The sequence below is a fragment of the Epinephelus lanceolatus genome, chromosome 21 (assembly GCF_041903045.1).
Source record: "Epinephelus lanceolatus isolate andai-2023 chromosome 21, ASM4190304v1, whole genome shotgun sequence".
Taxonomy (NCBI): domain Eukaryota; kingdom Metazoa; phylum Chordata; class Actinopteri; order Perciformes; family Serranidae; genus Epinephelus; species Epinephelus lanceolatus.
The window spans coordinates 4,280,355-4,291,856 of record NC_135754.1 but is presented as its reverse complement, the minus strand read 5'-3'; the positions used below and the strand labels follow the sequence as shown (position 1 = coordinate 4,291,856).

General features: G+C 39.0%; 1 protein-coding gene across 1 annotated transcript; it reads right to left on the bottom strand.

Moving 5' to 3' along the window:
* Positions 1-242: 242 nt before the first annotated feature.
* On the bottom strand, positions 243-9,676 carry hhex (hematopoietically expressed homeobox). The gene is made up of 4 exons (XM_033610903.2): positions 8,982-9,676; positions 2,790-2,968; positions 1,252-1,302; positions 243-1,114 (listed from the first exon to the last, which is right to left on the bottom strand). The coding sequence occupies exons 1-4, from the start codon at positions 9,376-9,378 to the stop codon at positions 842-844; spliced, it is 900 nt and encodes a 299-aa protein (XP_033466794.2). The 5' UTR covers positions 9,379-9,676; the 3' UTR covers positions 243-841.
* Between the last annotated feature and the right edge of the window lie 1,826 nt (positions 9,677-11,502).

Here is an 11,502-nt window from a genome sequence, read left to right as displayed (position 1 = left end):
TATGTGATACAGAACAGCAGCGGGCTCTAAGGTAGTGTTTGTAGACATCACTTCGTTATAACCTGCCACCACAAGTCGTTTTCTTATTTGAATAAGGTAATCATTCATTGTTTCCCCATTTATTTTGGGCTACTCATATGTAGCTAGCCCTATTTGTTCTCCTTATTTTCAGCTGCTATATTAATTTCAGGTTAATTGTTTTCACTCTGTTATTTTTGTTCTTTGGCGAGTTATAGATGGTCTTTATTTCAATTGTAACATCATTTATTAATTTCCGTTGTCAGGTGCAATTTCAAGAAATACAAAAGCAATGAATCACAGTCAAATTCCAGCTGAGTTACATCTGAAAGTGAAAATTTTATTCTTACCACAAAAATAGTTTATTACCACCAAACAAAACAGATAATTAGCGCTACATTGATTATTGATGGAATATCACATTTAAGGCCCATAGTCTATAAACATGAGCGTTTTATCATTCCACACAACATACAGTACAGTACAGTACAGGAGAAACTAATCTCTCGGCCTACTGTCCATTTACAGAGATCAACATAACACAGTAACAATCACCAGAGATACAGCAGAGTGCTATACATCATATACAGGAAGAGAAGTTTACAACAGAGATTACAGTCCTGTGTGGGGGCACTGGAAGATGGTGAAATGTGATATTTTGAGGATTTATTTTTACCTCAGGAACTATCAACCTATCTGTAATTCTGGCGTATAGACTCCAGAGCAGGTGAGTGAACAGGCACACGTGTCAGAGGAGTCCAGTGATCTTCATCATCCAGCTCCGAGTGTCCGAGCTGATCCAGTGTCAGTGTTGAGTTCATAACTAAGGGTTCACTGTGAACTCGTCGTCGTCCTCTATGTCCAGCTCCTGGTCTGTATCATCCGACACGTCAGATTCCAGCTCTGTGTGAGGCTGCTGCTGCTGCGGGGACACGGAGCGCGCGCAGCGACCAGCCTGCGCCAGCTCGGACACGGGCACTGTGTGTCTCTGCTCTGGGCTCTGGATCCCGGAGGGCTCGGTAGTCTCGTCTCCTTTATTACCCCTTCCGGCGGAGCTGTCATCCTCCAACTCTCTTTTACCTCCCTGAGGATTTTCCTGATGCAAATGGAGATAGATCGTTTATGAATTAAGAGATCTGGATCGCTGTAATAATCAGATTACTACATCGTTAGTTAATTTGGGTGTAAACTGAAATATAATGAAGGCGCGTATAGTGACATTAAACCTTTCACCTGTTTTAGTCTTCGCCACTTAGCTCGTCGATTTTGGAACCAGGTTTTTACCTGAAAGACAAAATGAAAAATAATTATGGCTCCACTTGATTTCACTCAAACATAACAGCTGAAGAAACAACAACAGGGATACAAATGGAACAAAACGATAAGTTGTTCAAATGATAACTACCCAAACTTACAAGCGGTCCAAACAACATGCATGCTCCAGACAATTCAAGCAGGCTAGAGATTGGATTTAATTTCATTCGATTTCTAGAATGGATTCGTTCAGACAATGATAGCCTATTCGTTAGGCCTAATGTCAAATTGTGGCAATGGGCTAAAATCTGCCTGTTGAAATTGTGATAGCCTACTATTTCTGTGTCAATTATTTGGATTTTACTAGCGCTCATTATAATCTTGGTTGTATAAAATATAATTACATTTTCAAATAAATTCCAGTGATGTAATAGGGAAGGTAAAACAACTCTTTTCTGTCTGGGTTTTTCTTCAATACAGTTTTTTTCAACGCAATCCCTAAATATTAAATCCACTCACCAGCACCAAATCTCATGTCCATCCATAACTATTATAAAGGTGCAACGCACGTGCCCGCACCGCGCATGTCACAGAGAAAAATGTGGTTATTTAACTGTTTGATTCAGTCCAGTCAAAAGAATCACATGTTGCTACAAAACCTCGTGGCACATTACAAACACAACTTCTATTAATAAGCCGACATAAAACATTTTTCGTCTATTTTCATCAATATTAAGACATTTGTGGAAGTAAGTCCACTGAAAAAAAACAGTGTGTCTGTGTGGAGTTGTGGATAGGTGCATTATCCCCCTGAGCAAGGCACCGAACCAGCGTGTTGCGCTCTCGGAGCGCACCGGACCTACTCTCCGCCACTTTTATTTTTCAAGTGAGGAAACAGAATATTCACATAATTTGGTTTTTAAGCGCTTGAAGATCCACTCATCACTAAAGCGTTTGTCATGCAAGAGGGATAATAAAAACAAACGAGTGGTCAAAGTCGACACATTGGCGTTAAAGGTGTGTTGATTGATTTACGTTAAAACATGCCAAAAAACATTTCACCTTAAAGGTTACCGGAAGCTTTTAGCGCTGCCTTTGAACAGGACAGTTGATTAAATTATTATAAGCTCTTAAGTCTCGTTTGCGTGTATTATGGGCCTCTGTGTGTAATAAAAATATAAAAAATAACAAAAGGCGAATTAATAGCTAATTTAATTATTCTTCTAGTTCTGGCTTTGTATCATGGTAAAAAAAAAAGTCCTTAAAATAGGTTAACAACATGCATTACTTCAATTAGTCAAAATGCGGTGTATGCGTCACAGCTAGCCAGCACCATCTCCTCTGCACGCACGCACTTCTATAACTAGACAGTAAACCAGCAAATTAATGGGAGAATTAAATTATTTCTTAGTATGTGATGTGGCCTGAATGAACAGGTACACCAGGTCATGTAGCCTAAGAATAAAACCAACCCACCTCACGCGTGTGGACTGGGCTCCAAGTCACATTGGACTCACCTGTCTTTCGCTGAGCTGCAGCATCTTGGCCAGTCTCTTCCTCTCCGGAGGTGAGAGGTATTTCTGCGTCTCAAACTTCTTCTCCAGCTCGATCGTCTGGTCGTTAGAGAACCGGACCTGACCACCTTTTCTTTTATGCAATGGTCGCTGAATAAAGGGAGTCCACAGCAGAGGTTTCCCTGTAGGAGGAAGAAACGAGAAACTACTCATTTTCAACTCCGCATTTAGCTTTTTTTTCATACAATTAACAAAGAACCCCATCAGCACATATTTATATATATAGCAGCCTGACATATAGGCTAAATCAAAAGTAAGAATAATGAGTAGATTAAAGTAATGAAATGGAAAAATAGAAATAAATACGGGGGAAACAAAACCCTTTGAAGACATTCAAGTCATTGACTCACACAATCTTTCTTACGTGTCAGTCTATCAAATAGCTACAATTTATAGGCTATGTGATAGCATAGTGCATATAGGCTAATAATGATGATGATAATAATAATAATAATAATAATAATAATAATAATAATGATAATAATGTAAACTGAAACTGCAGGTGTTTGGATCAAATTAAAGTAAGTGCACAATCTAAGCAGCGACAGTCTCATAAACATGACGCAGTTAGTGTAAAGCTCTTCTTGTTTGATTCAAACAGCCGAGTTGGAGAGGAGAGAGCCAGCAGTGTAATCAGGCCTGTTTTTGTCTCGTCCTTCTTCCTCTGGAGTTAATGGTCTGGAACAAACAATAGCAGAGGCTGCAGCCGCCTGCTGTACGCTGTCTTTTAAGGAAGGTCGTGACAGAGTGAAAACTATGGCCAAATATCCGCTTCATGTGCTTCCTGCTTTGCGGTGTGATTATAGGCGATGGCATCCGCCAACAGACGCTCATGTCCTCTGCTCTCACTGACACAATATAAATCTGTTGTGGTTGAAACCGCTGTCAAAGGCCTTCTTATTGCTGCTCTCTTCCAAAGGAAGTTAGCTAATCCAGTCCCATCAGATAGATTCCCTTAACAAAGACAGATTTACTAGAATAAGGCTTAGTTTAAGAATGGGCTAACCTTAGTCAATAAGCTCAAATACAAAACCCTGTCAGTCCTTCTGAATGGATGATACTAACAATCCGACGTTGTACGATGTTTGTACGAATCGTTCTAGTATGACTACACATTGTATTTCTACAGTTCTCTTTCTGCTGTTACTTTGTGGCCAGTTATTCTCTAGGCAGCTGTTTCAATCTGAAGCCAATGAATGGAGGGTCATTTTCAATGAGTGTCTCTATAATACATTAGGCCTATATTATCAAGCAAAATATCCTCCCCTTTCTCCTAAATTGCAACGTTGAGGTACATTATGTAAAACCATAATTAAAGATATAGAACACTGAAAAAAAACATGTCAGCCCATCCCTACTCTTTAACACTCCTATCCGCTCATTCGACTTCAAAATTCTTTGGAAACAGCTTGCACTCAAAACTTTTAGTTTAGTAAAATACAGTACCATAAACACACCAGACACAAAAAAAATTGTGTCACATGGCCACTGTCTGACAGGAATTTTATTTTACTTCAATATAACTATTTTTTGTTGTTTGAGCATTTTAGCCTAATTAATATAAACATAAAAACATTGGGTAAACATTTTTACAACCATTTTTTAAATTTAATTTAACAATAAAAATATATGTTATGTAAGTGGCCTTTAACTAATTAGCCCAAATCGGCTTCATAAATTTGAGTCAAATTAACTCAAAACTCAAAAATTGTTTCCTTAACATATATATATATATATATATATATATATATATATATATATGTCGAGCTCACAAGGGATGAGTTTTCATTTTTAGGGAACATAAAGTTTTTATGTCATTTTGACAATCTGGGACATTGTGTAGAGTTTACATTTAAGTTCTGTGTCATTCATGAATCACAATATAGGCCTAATAACTAGAATCCTTCAGAAATCATATTTTTATTTATTTATTATATTTATTCATTTCCATTTTATGTGACCCTGTTTCCAATTTAGACATGAAATACATTTTCTTATTGGAAATTCACATTATGTTAAAAACACAAAGAAACAAAGGTTTCCACTCAGCCCTGTCACTCTGACACATTTCCCCTGTAAAAACATTAAGCATATGATCAACAGGAAGTAGAGTCATTTGGTTGTCCTAAAGGCCATGGGAACAGTAAAATTCTTTCAATTTATTTTTCTGTATATCATAATTGTAAGTATTACTCGACAATGTCAATCTTAACACAAACAGTCCTGTTATATCTTAATTATAACTTAGATATTATTATGTTTTTGTTGTTGTTTGTTTTTTCAAAGATAGTTTAGCATTGATGTCACTTGGCTACATTTCATGTATTTGCTAATGGTGGTGCTAAAAAAAAAAGATTTTTTGTTTCAATGTTTCAGTGCAACAGCTATTCAACAAAATGTCCCGGGCATAGATTGCAGGGGGATGCAGAGGACATGTCCCCCTCTATATTTGAAATGTGCATGTGTCTACTACCAAATAAAAACATAAAAGTAGAAGATGATTTTTGTTTCAACACATATTAAACACAATTTTCATCATAAAATGATGCAGAAAATGTAATTGGTGCATAAACAATGCTGGAAATTATCTGATGTTCAAAGGTTTCCAGCGGACAACCGCCCAGTCCTGGGTTTCATACCACAGTTATTCCAAAAATAAAAGCCAAAGGACAGATTTCTCCTCTAAAGTTGTAAAACCCAAAGATGGAGTCACGAGACGAAGGAATAATACTGAACTGTTTGTTCTTAAGCCCCAGCAGAGCGTTGAATGTGCTGCAGAGCCTGTTCTCATTCTGTATACATGTGTTGTTTCATTTTTATTCTTTGCATGCTTTGACAGAAAGTATGATATGCTTTGATAGATTAAAAAAAAAGAGAAAATGTGACTGACTAAATAGCCTAAACACAAATAAATGAGCATATACTGTGGGGTACTTAAAAAGGGAGGAGAAACTCACATCTACTTATTGGCCTTTATATTAAATTTGACATATTTTTAATCTGTTCCATCTATATCAAAACTGGTTCATATCATATAATCTAAGAGACTGGCCTGTACATTTTGAAAAAAAATATTTTTCCTTGACCCTCACTGAGTAAGTGATTTGGACAAATTATCACTATTCTAAGCTCAGATTTGGTTATGTAGGCCTATTTGATTTCTGATGGAAAATGTCCCTGCACATAATGTGTTCAAGAACTCAGAAATTTGAAAATCCAACAATAGCTTCTGTTTTTACTGTTTCTGGCTGTTACAAATGGTGTCATTTTAGGTGATTTTTTCAAACAAAACATACTGTAAAATAAATACAAAATACAACTATTTAAATGTGCATGCCCCTCCCCTAAGCCTAAATAAAAAAAAACATAAAACATTTTTTCTTAATAAATAATGAACAGTCTCTAAAAATAGGCCTACGTCAAAAGTGCGTCAGTAATACACTGAGGACTTCTGTGGGGTAGCCTGAAACTGAAACAAATCTTAATGCTAGTATTTTAATTTACCCCGTTTTCAGCATTTGTTGTATGAAAGGCAACATGAGGTCAGACTTGTTTGTTTTGATTTAACACGGTACCCTTCCTCTTTAGTTTAAACTCTTCTAAATGAGACTTTATCTCCTCTGCTGTGATCCCATTAGGTTTGATGTGCTGCCCTGTTTGCTTTATTTTCTTCTCGCCGCCAACCATAAAGAAAGTCAGCCACATCCTCGCTGGCCGGGCAGAGGAAGTGCAACAATATGTGAAAAACGGATCCCGGGCTATCAGAGGCCGAGTGTTTCCTGAATATGTCTGTATTGAGGATGTCGATAAAATAATCAGCAGCGTGCAGCGGGCTCCCGAGGAAGCGGCTGGCCGGGGTGAGCCAGGAAAACATTCAACAGCTTCTGAAAGCAGATTTACTCCTATCGACAGGCTCACGGCTTCCGCTATGAACGGAAAAGGCCCGGCTTGTTCAGCGCAGCACAAAGCCAGACGCTCGATTGTCACACTATGTGTAAGAGGACTATCACTCACAGCCTCTAACCCAACCGCTCTGATATGGACTCAGATCCTAACCTCTAAACCAATTATATGTAGGCCTAAACCAATGAACAATCCTGACTCCTGTGTCCATGAGCGCTAGTTTCCATCAGTTGGACACTATCAGCGCAAAATAACCTTCCATTACTCACAGACCTCTTGGGCAGCAATAAAAATAACTTATCCCTAAACACATACAGGTGTCTCCTAACAATTTATCAAGTTTTTTAGAACCCAACCCAACCATGAAAGGCACAACAGGCTATTTGATCCATACAGGGTCACATATTTAGCCTTATACATGTACCACTGCCAGGGGTGTCATAGTGGAGAGGGGGGGGGGGGATAATGAAAGACTGAGCTTTGTATTAAAAAATAGTGGAAGGCCCCACTCCCCTGAAAGGCTCAAAAGGCATGTCCTTCCTCAAGAAAGGGAAATCGGGGGTCCAAAAAAAGGAAAGAAAAAAAAGGGAAATGGCAAACCAACTTTGTGAAATAAATAAATAAAAGGTATGTGAGAGAGACATGGGTGAAGAGAGGAAGGCCAGGGGGCCCACAGAGAGTGCTTATGCATAGGGCCCAATATTTGGTGCGATGCCCCTCACCACTGCATCAAACTGTGTCTGCATTCTCTAAGAATTTAGCCAGACAAATGATACTGAGAACATAATAAGGATGAAATAAGCTTACATGGGTTTCCATGTCATCATAATAATAATTTATTTTTTCTTTCCTTTTCCTTTCTGTCTTTCCTTTTTTTTTGAGCCCAAATGTCCCTTTCTTGGGATAAGAAAGCACTCGCTGGGCTTTGCTTTAGCTATATGTTTAGAGAGGAATCCTAGTGCAAGGGTGGACTAAACCATTTTGTGCCTTAAGAGGGGCCTCAGAGAGCTTCCACTGTTTTTTCATACAAAGCTCAGTCTTTCTTTTTTAATTTACCTATGGCACTAATTGCTTAGAAATAAACACAAACAAAACCAAACTGTTTATTTCAAGCTTTTTGAGGGCCCCCTCTCATTGGAGCCCTGAATAATTAGTCTCACTTTTCCACCCACATTGACGCCCCTGAATGATGGACTCTGTGGCAAAACTGAAGGGATTAATGTCCCCAACCTCGTTTATTCCTACTGGAGCAAGAAACTTAAACAAACAAATAAACAAAGAATATTTGAATGACTTTATAATAATTGTTTTCCTTGTAGGGGACATTTGGTGCTCAGAAGTATATCAAAACACACACACACACACACACACACACACACACATACACACACACAAAGCAGTGAAATAACAAGTGATTTAGAGCCCAGCTATGTTTTAGTCACCGGCTGATTTGAGCCTCTGATGTTTCAGAACAATGGGAGTCAGGAAAAGGAGTCAAGGTTGCCATGCACCCCCCAACCCCTCCTATCACCACCTCCTCCACCACTAGCAGACGGAATGGATAAGCCTGCTGCTATTGTGGCCCCAGATATGTCTGTCACAATAAGAGCGTGACTCATTTGTGCGTGGTCAGGCATCATGTAAAACTGTTCTTTGGAAATGTGTTGAGCGGTAGACTTAGGAGAAGAAAGACTCGTCACTGACTCTGCAGTCTGTTTATGTGGGCCACATGTAACTGCGTTCGATATGCATGCATGACCAAGCGTGATATACTTATGCAAAAATAGTTTCGCTGACGCTGAAACGAAGCTTGTGAAGACAGAGAAGTTGCCATGCAAAGAGTAAAAAGTGCTCCTTATGCCACATCATCCAAGAGTTTGATTTCTTTTGAGCAAAATCAATTTAATGTCTTACAGAGGGAAGCAGAAAATCATCTTGTGTGCAATAAGGCATGATAAAAATGCATCATGCAAAAACTGACTCATGAAAAGTGACGATTTTTCACGAACTCTGACTCTTTAAACACCAAACATACTGACGGTGTCATTAGGCCAACAGTCTAGACTCGTGGAACTGAGGTGAACTAGCGCTTTTCACAGGAGGAAACTAAAAAAATGACAGTAGATTGTCATGGGTGGTGCTTTAAATTGTAACCACTGTAAAACAGAAATAATGTGTGCCCAAAATATCATTCTGAATCTATCCAAGAGTTTTACGCACAGCCCAACTCACCGAGAGGGTCGTGCCTCAGCAGCGCCTGTGCGTACTCCCCCATGGAGCGGTGGTGCTGGTGGTGGAACGGGTAGATGGAGCCGGCGAAGGATCCAGAGGACGCGTACGTCGCAGTCAACGCAGCAGCGGCGTGGTGAGACAGTGCCGGGTGGATCGGTGTGGGTTCATAAATCGGCGTTCTGTACGGCGAGATGAGAGTTGTGAAGGAAGAGTTTGGCGACGGGAGAGTCGGTGTGGGGATGAGCGGAGTGGAGCAGGAGGAGGAGGAAGAAGAAGAAGAAGAAGAAGAAGAGGGCGAGGAGGTGGCAGTGGTAGTCCTCCCCAGAATGTCCTCGATGTAGAAGGGTGTCGGGTGAGCAGGCTGGATGGGAGTCGGTGCGTAAAGCGGGACACTCATGGTGCTATTTGCCCCCGCTGCGCGCTGGAACTGGGTTAACGGAAAGCTGCGTCCCTGCGTTCTTTCCCTACAGCCTTCCTCTTTATCGACAATATCTCAGAAGAACTACTTTACATACTACCAAACTTCTACTGTAAATTTTCATCGAAAACTCAAGTCCACTGACTATCCGGAACAGATTACAGAGAGAGTCTTTCAGGGCTGTGGACCGTTAGAGTGTGTTTGTGCCCATCAGGTTGCGGTGGTGGACTAGCTCGTGCCTGGACCAACTGTTGGGGCTGTTATCTGGCTGCAGGCGGAGAAGGGAGGAGATAAGTGGACGGCCAACTTCCTGCAGGTGGCCAGCGGCCGTTTCTGATTGGCTTATTCGCAGCTCCAATCGAGGCGCATAGTGATCAGATGACAGGAGAGGAGAGAGAATTGTATTTCAGTAGAATCAGTTCACTACAGCCAATCTCTTGGTTATAGTAACTCGGTGTTTTGAGTGATATAATGGTCTAACGATGACTTACGTTCCCTTGTACTCTTTAGTTGCCAAAAGTCTCTTTTATTTGTAAAATGAGACCATCTCATACTGTAGTCTTTAACAGAAAGCGCCATAGACTGAAAGGTTTGAGACCACAATCACAAAATATGGAAAGCAGGAATTGTATTAGTAGATAGGTACTATAGCCTATTGACAAGAAAACAACCCCAAATATAAAACGAAAAAAAAACTAATGAATGAAAAATATAAGATTCTTAGAAACCATGAAAATAAAACGTCCTCATTAGGTGCCTCTGTAGCTCCTGTCAAATTCGTTTATATAGTATAGTTAGTAGTTAGTAGTATATTAGTTTTACTGATTTCAAGCACATCTGCACAATTTATGTGAATTAGTCTTCATATGTTAAGTGTGAGCCTTTTTGAAACTGCTGTGATCCTGGAAGTATTCAAATCCTTTAATTGAGTAAAAGCAACATAAAATGTTACTGGCAAAATGTACTTATGTTACACTACTTTTAGAGTGTTCTATATTATTTGATTAACATTACTGGGCAATTCATTCTGTAACAATTCGGTCATTTCATAAGACGATCATTTGATTACATGTTAAATCTTAATCTGCAAAATAACCACTGTAGCTGTCAGATGTAGCAGAGGAGTTACGAATATTAAATTGGAACCATCACATAAAGTACCTCATCAAGTACTTGAGTAAATGTGCTTAGAGATAACAAGATGGTAACAAGCAGTCCAAACAACATATTGTAAATACGGAGTAGTCTAAAGTAACTGTGTTAATCATTATGTAACTTATGGTGGTGTCAGATACATCTCCCACAGCAAAATTCAATGTTTTGTTTAGTTTATTAATCAAGTAATTGTATTAAGTTCCACTATAGCAACAAAGATGTATTACTGTAGCCTGCAGTCGGTTTCTTATGAATCTGTCATTAAATGCTTTGGTGGATTAGGAGACCAACCCCTGGAAACAGACATATTAAAGAACCCCCTCGAGGTTGTTTTACATTTTTTTCGTTGATTTTACCAGAGTTCTCAAATTCTGTTGTTGGTTGAAACCATTTTGTATTCGCTGGAGATGAACAGGGTCTGTCTGAATTCTGTCCAAAGCTTTCTGCCACATTAGATCCACTGACTCGCTTCACAGATATAATACAAACTGCACTGCAAATTATTTCCAGGAAGTTACAATTATGTAACTGTAATGTTTCACAGTAAATTACATTATTATGACTTCACAGGCTTTTACTGTGATATTTAACCAAATTCAGAATTTTACTGTGATACAGTGATTTTACAGAGGTATAAATCACAGTAATATTATGGAGTTGAACTGTGAGATTACAGTGAAATACAGTAACTCTACAGAAGCATACTGCTAAATCACAGTAAACAGGTGTACATAAACTGTGAAGTTACAGTTAAATAAGCAATACACAGGAATGTACGATTATATCAGTAATGTAATGGGCTTTAACTGTGAGGTTACATTTAAATATAGTAATTTTACAGGAGCATGCTGCTAAATCACATTAATATGCAGATATAACTAATGTGAGATCACAGTACACAGCTGTCATTTCACAACAGCTTATTGTAAAATGAGCAGTAATTTACTG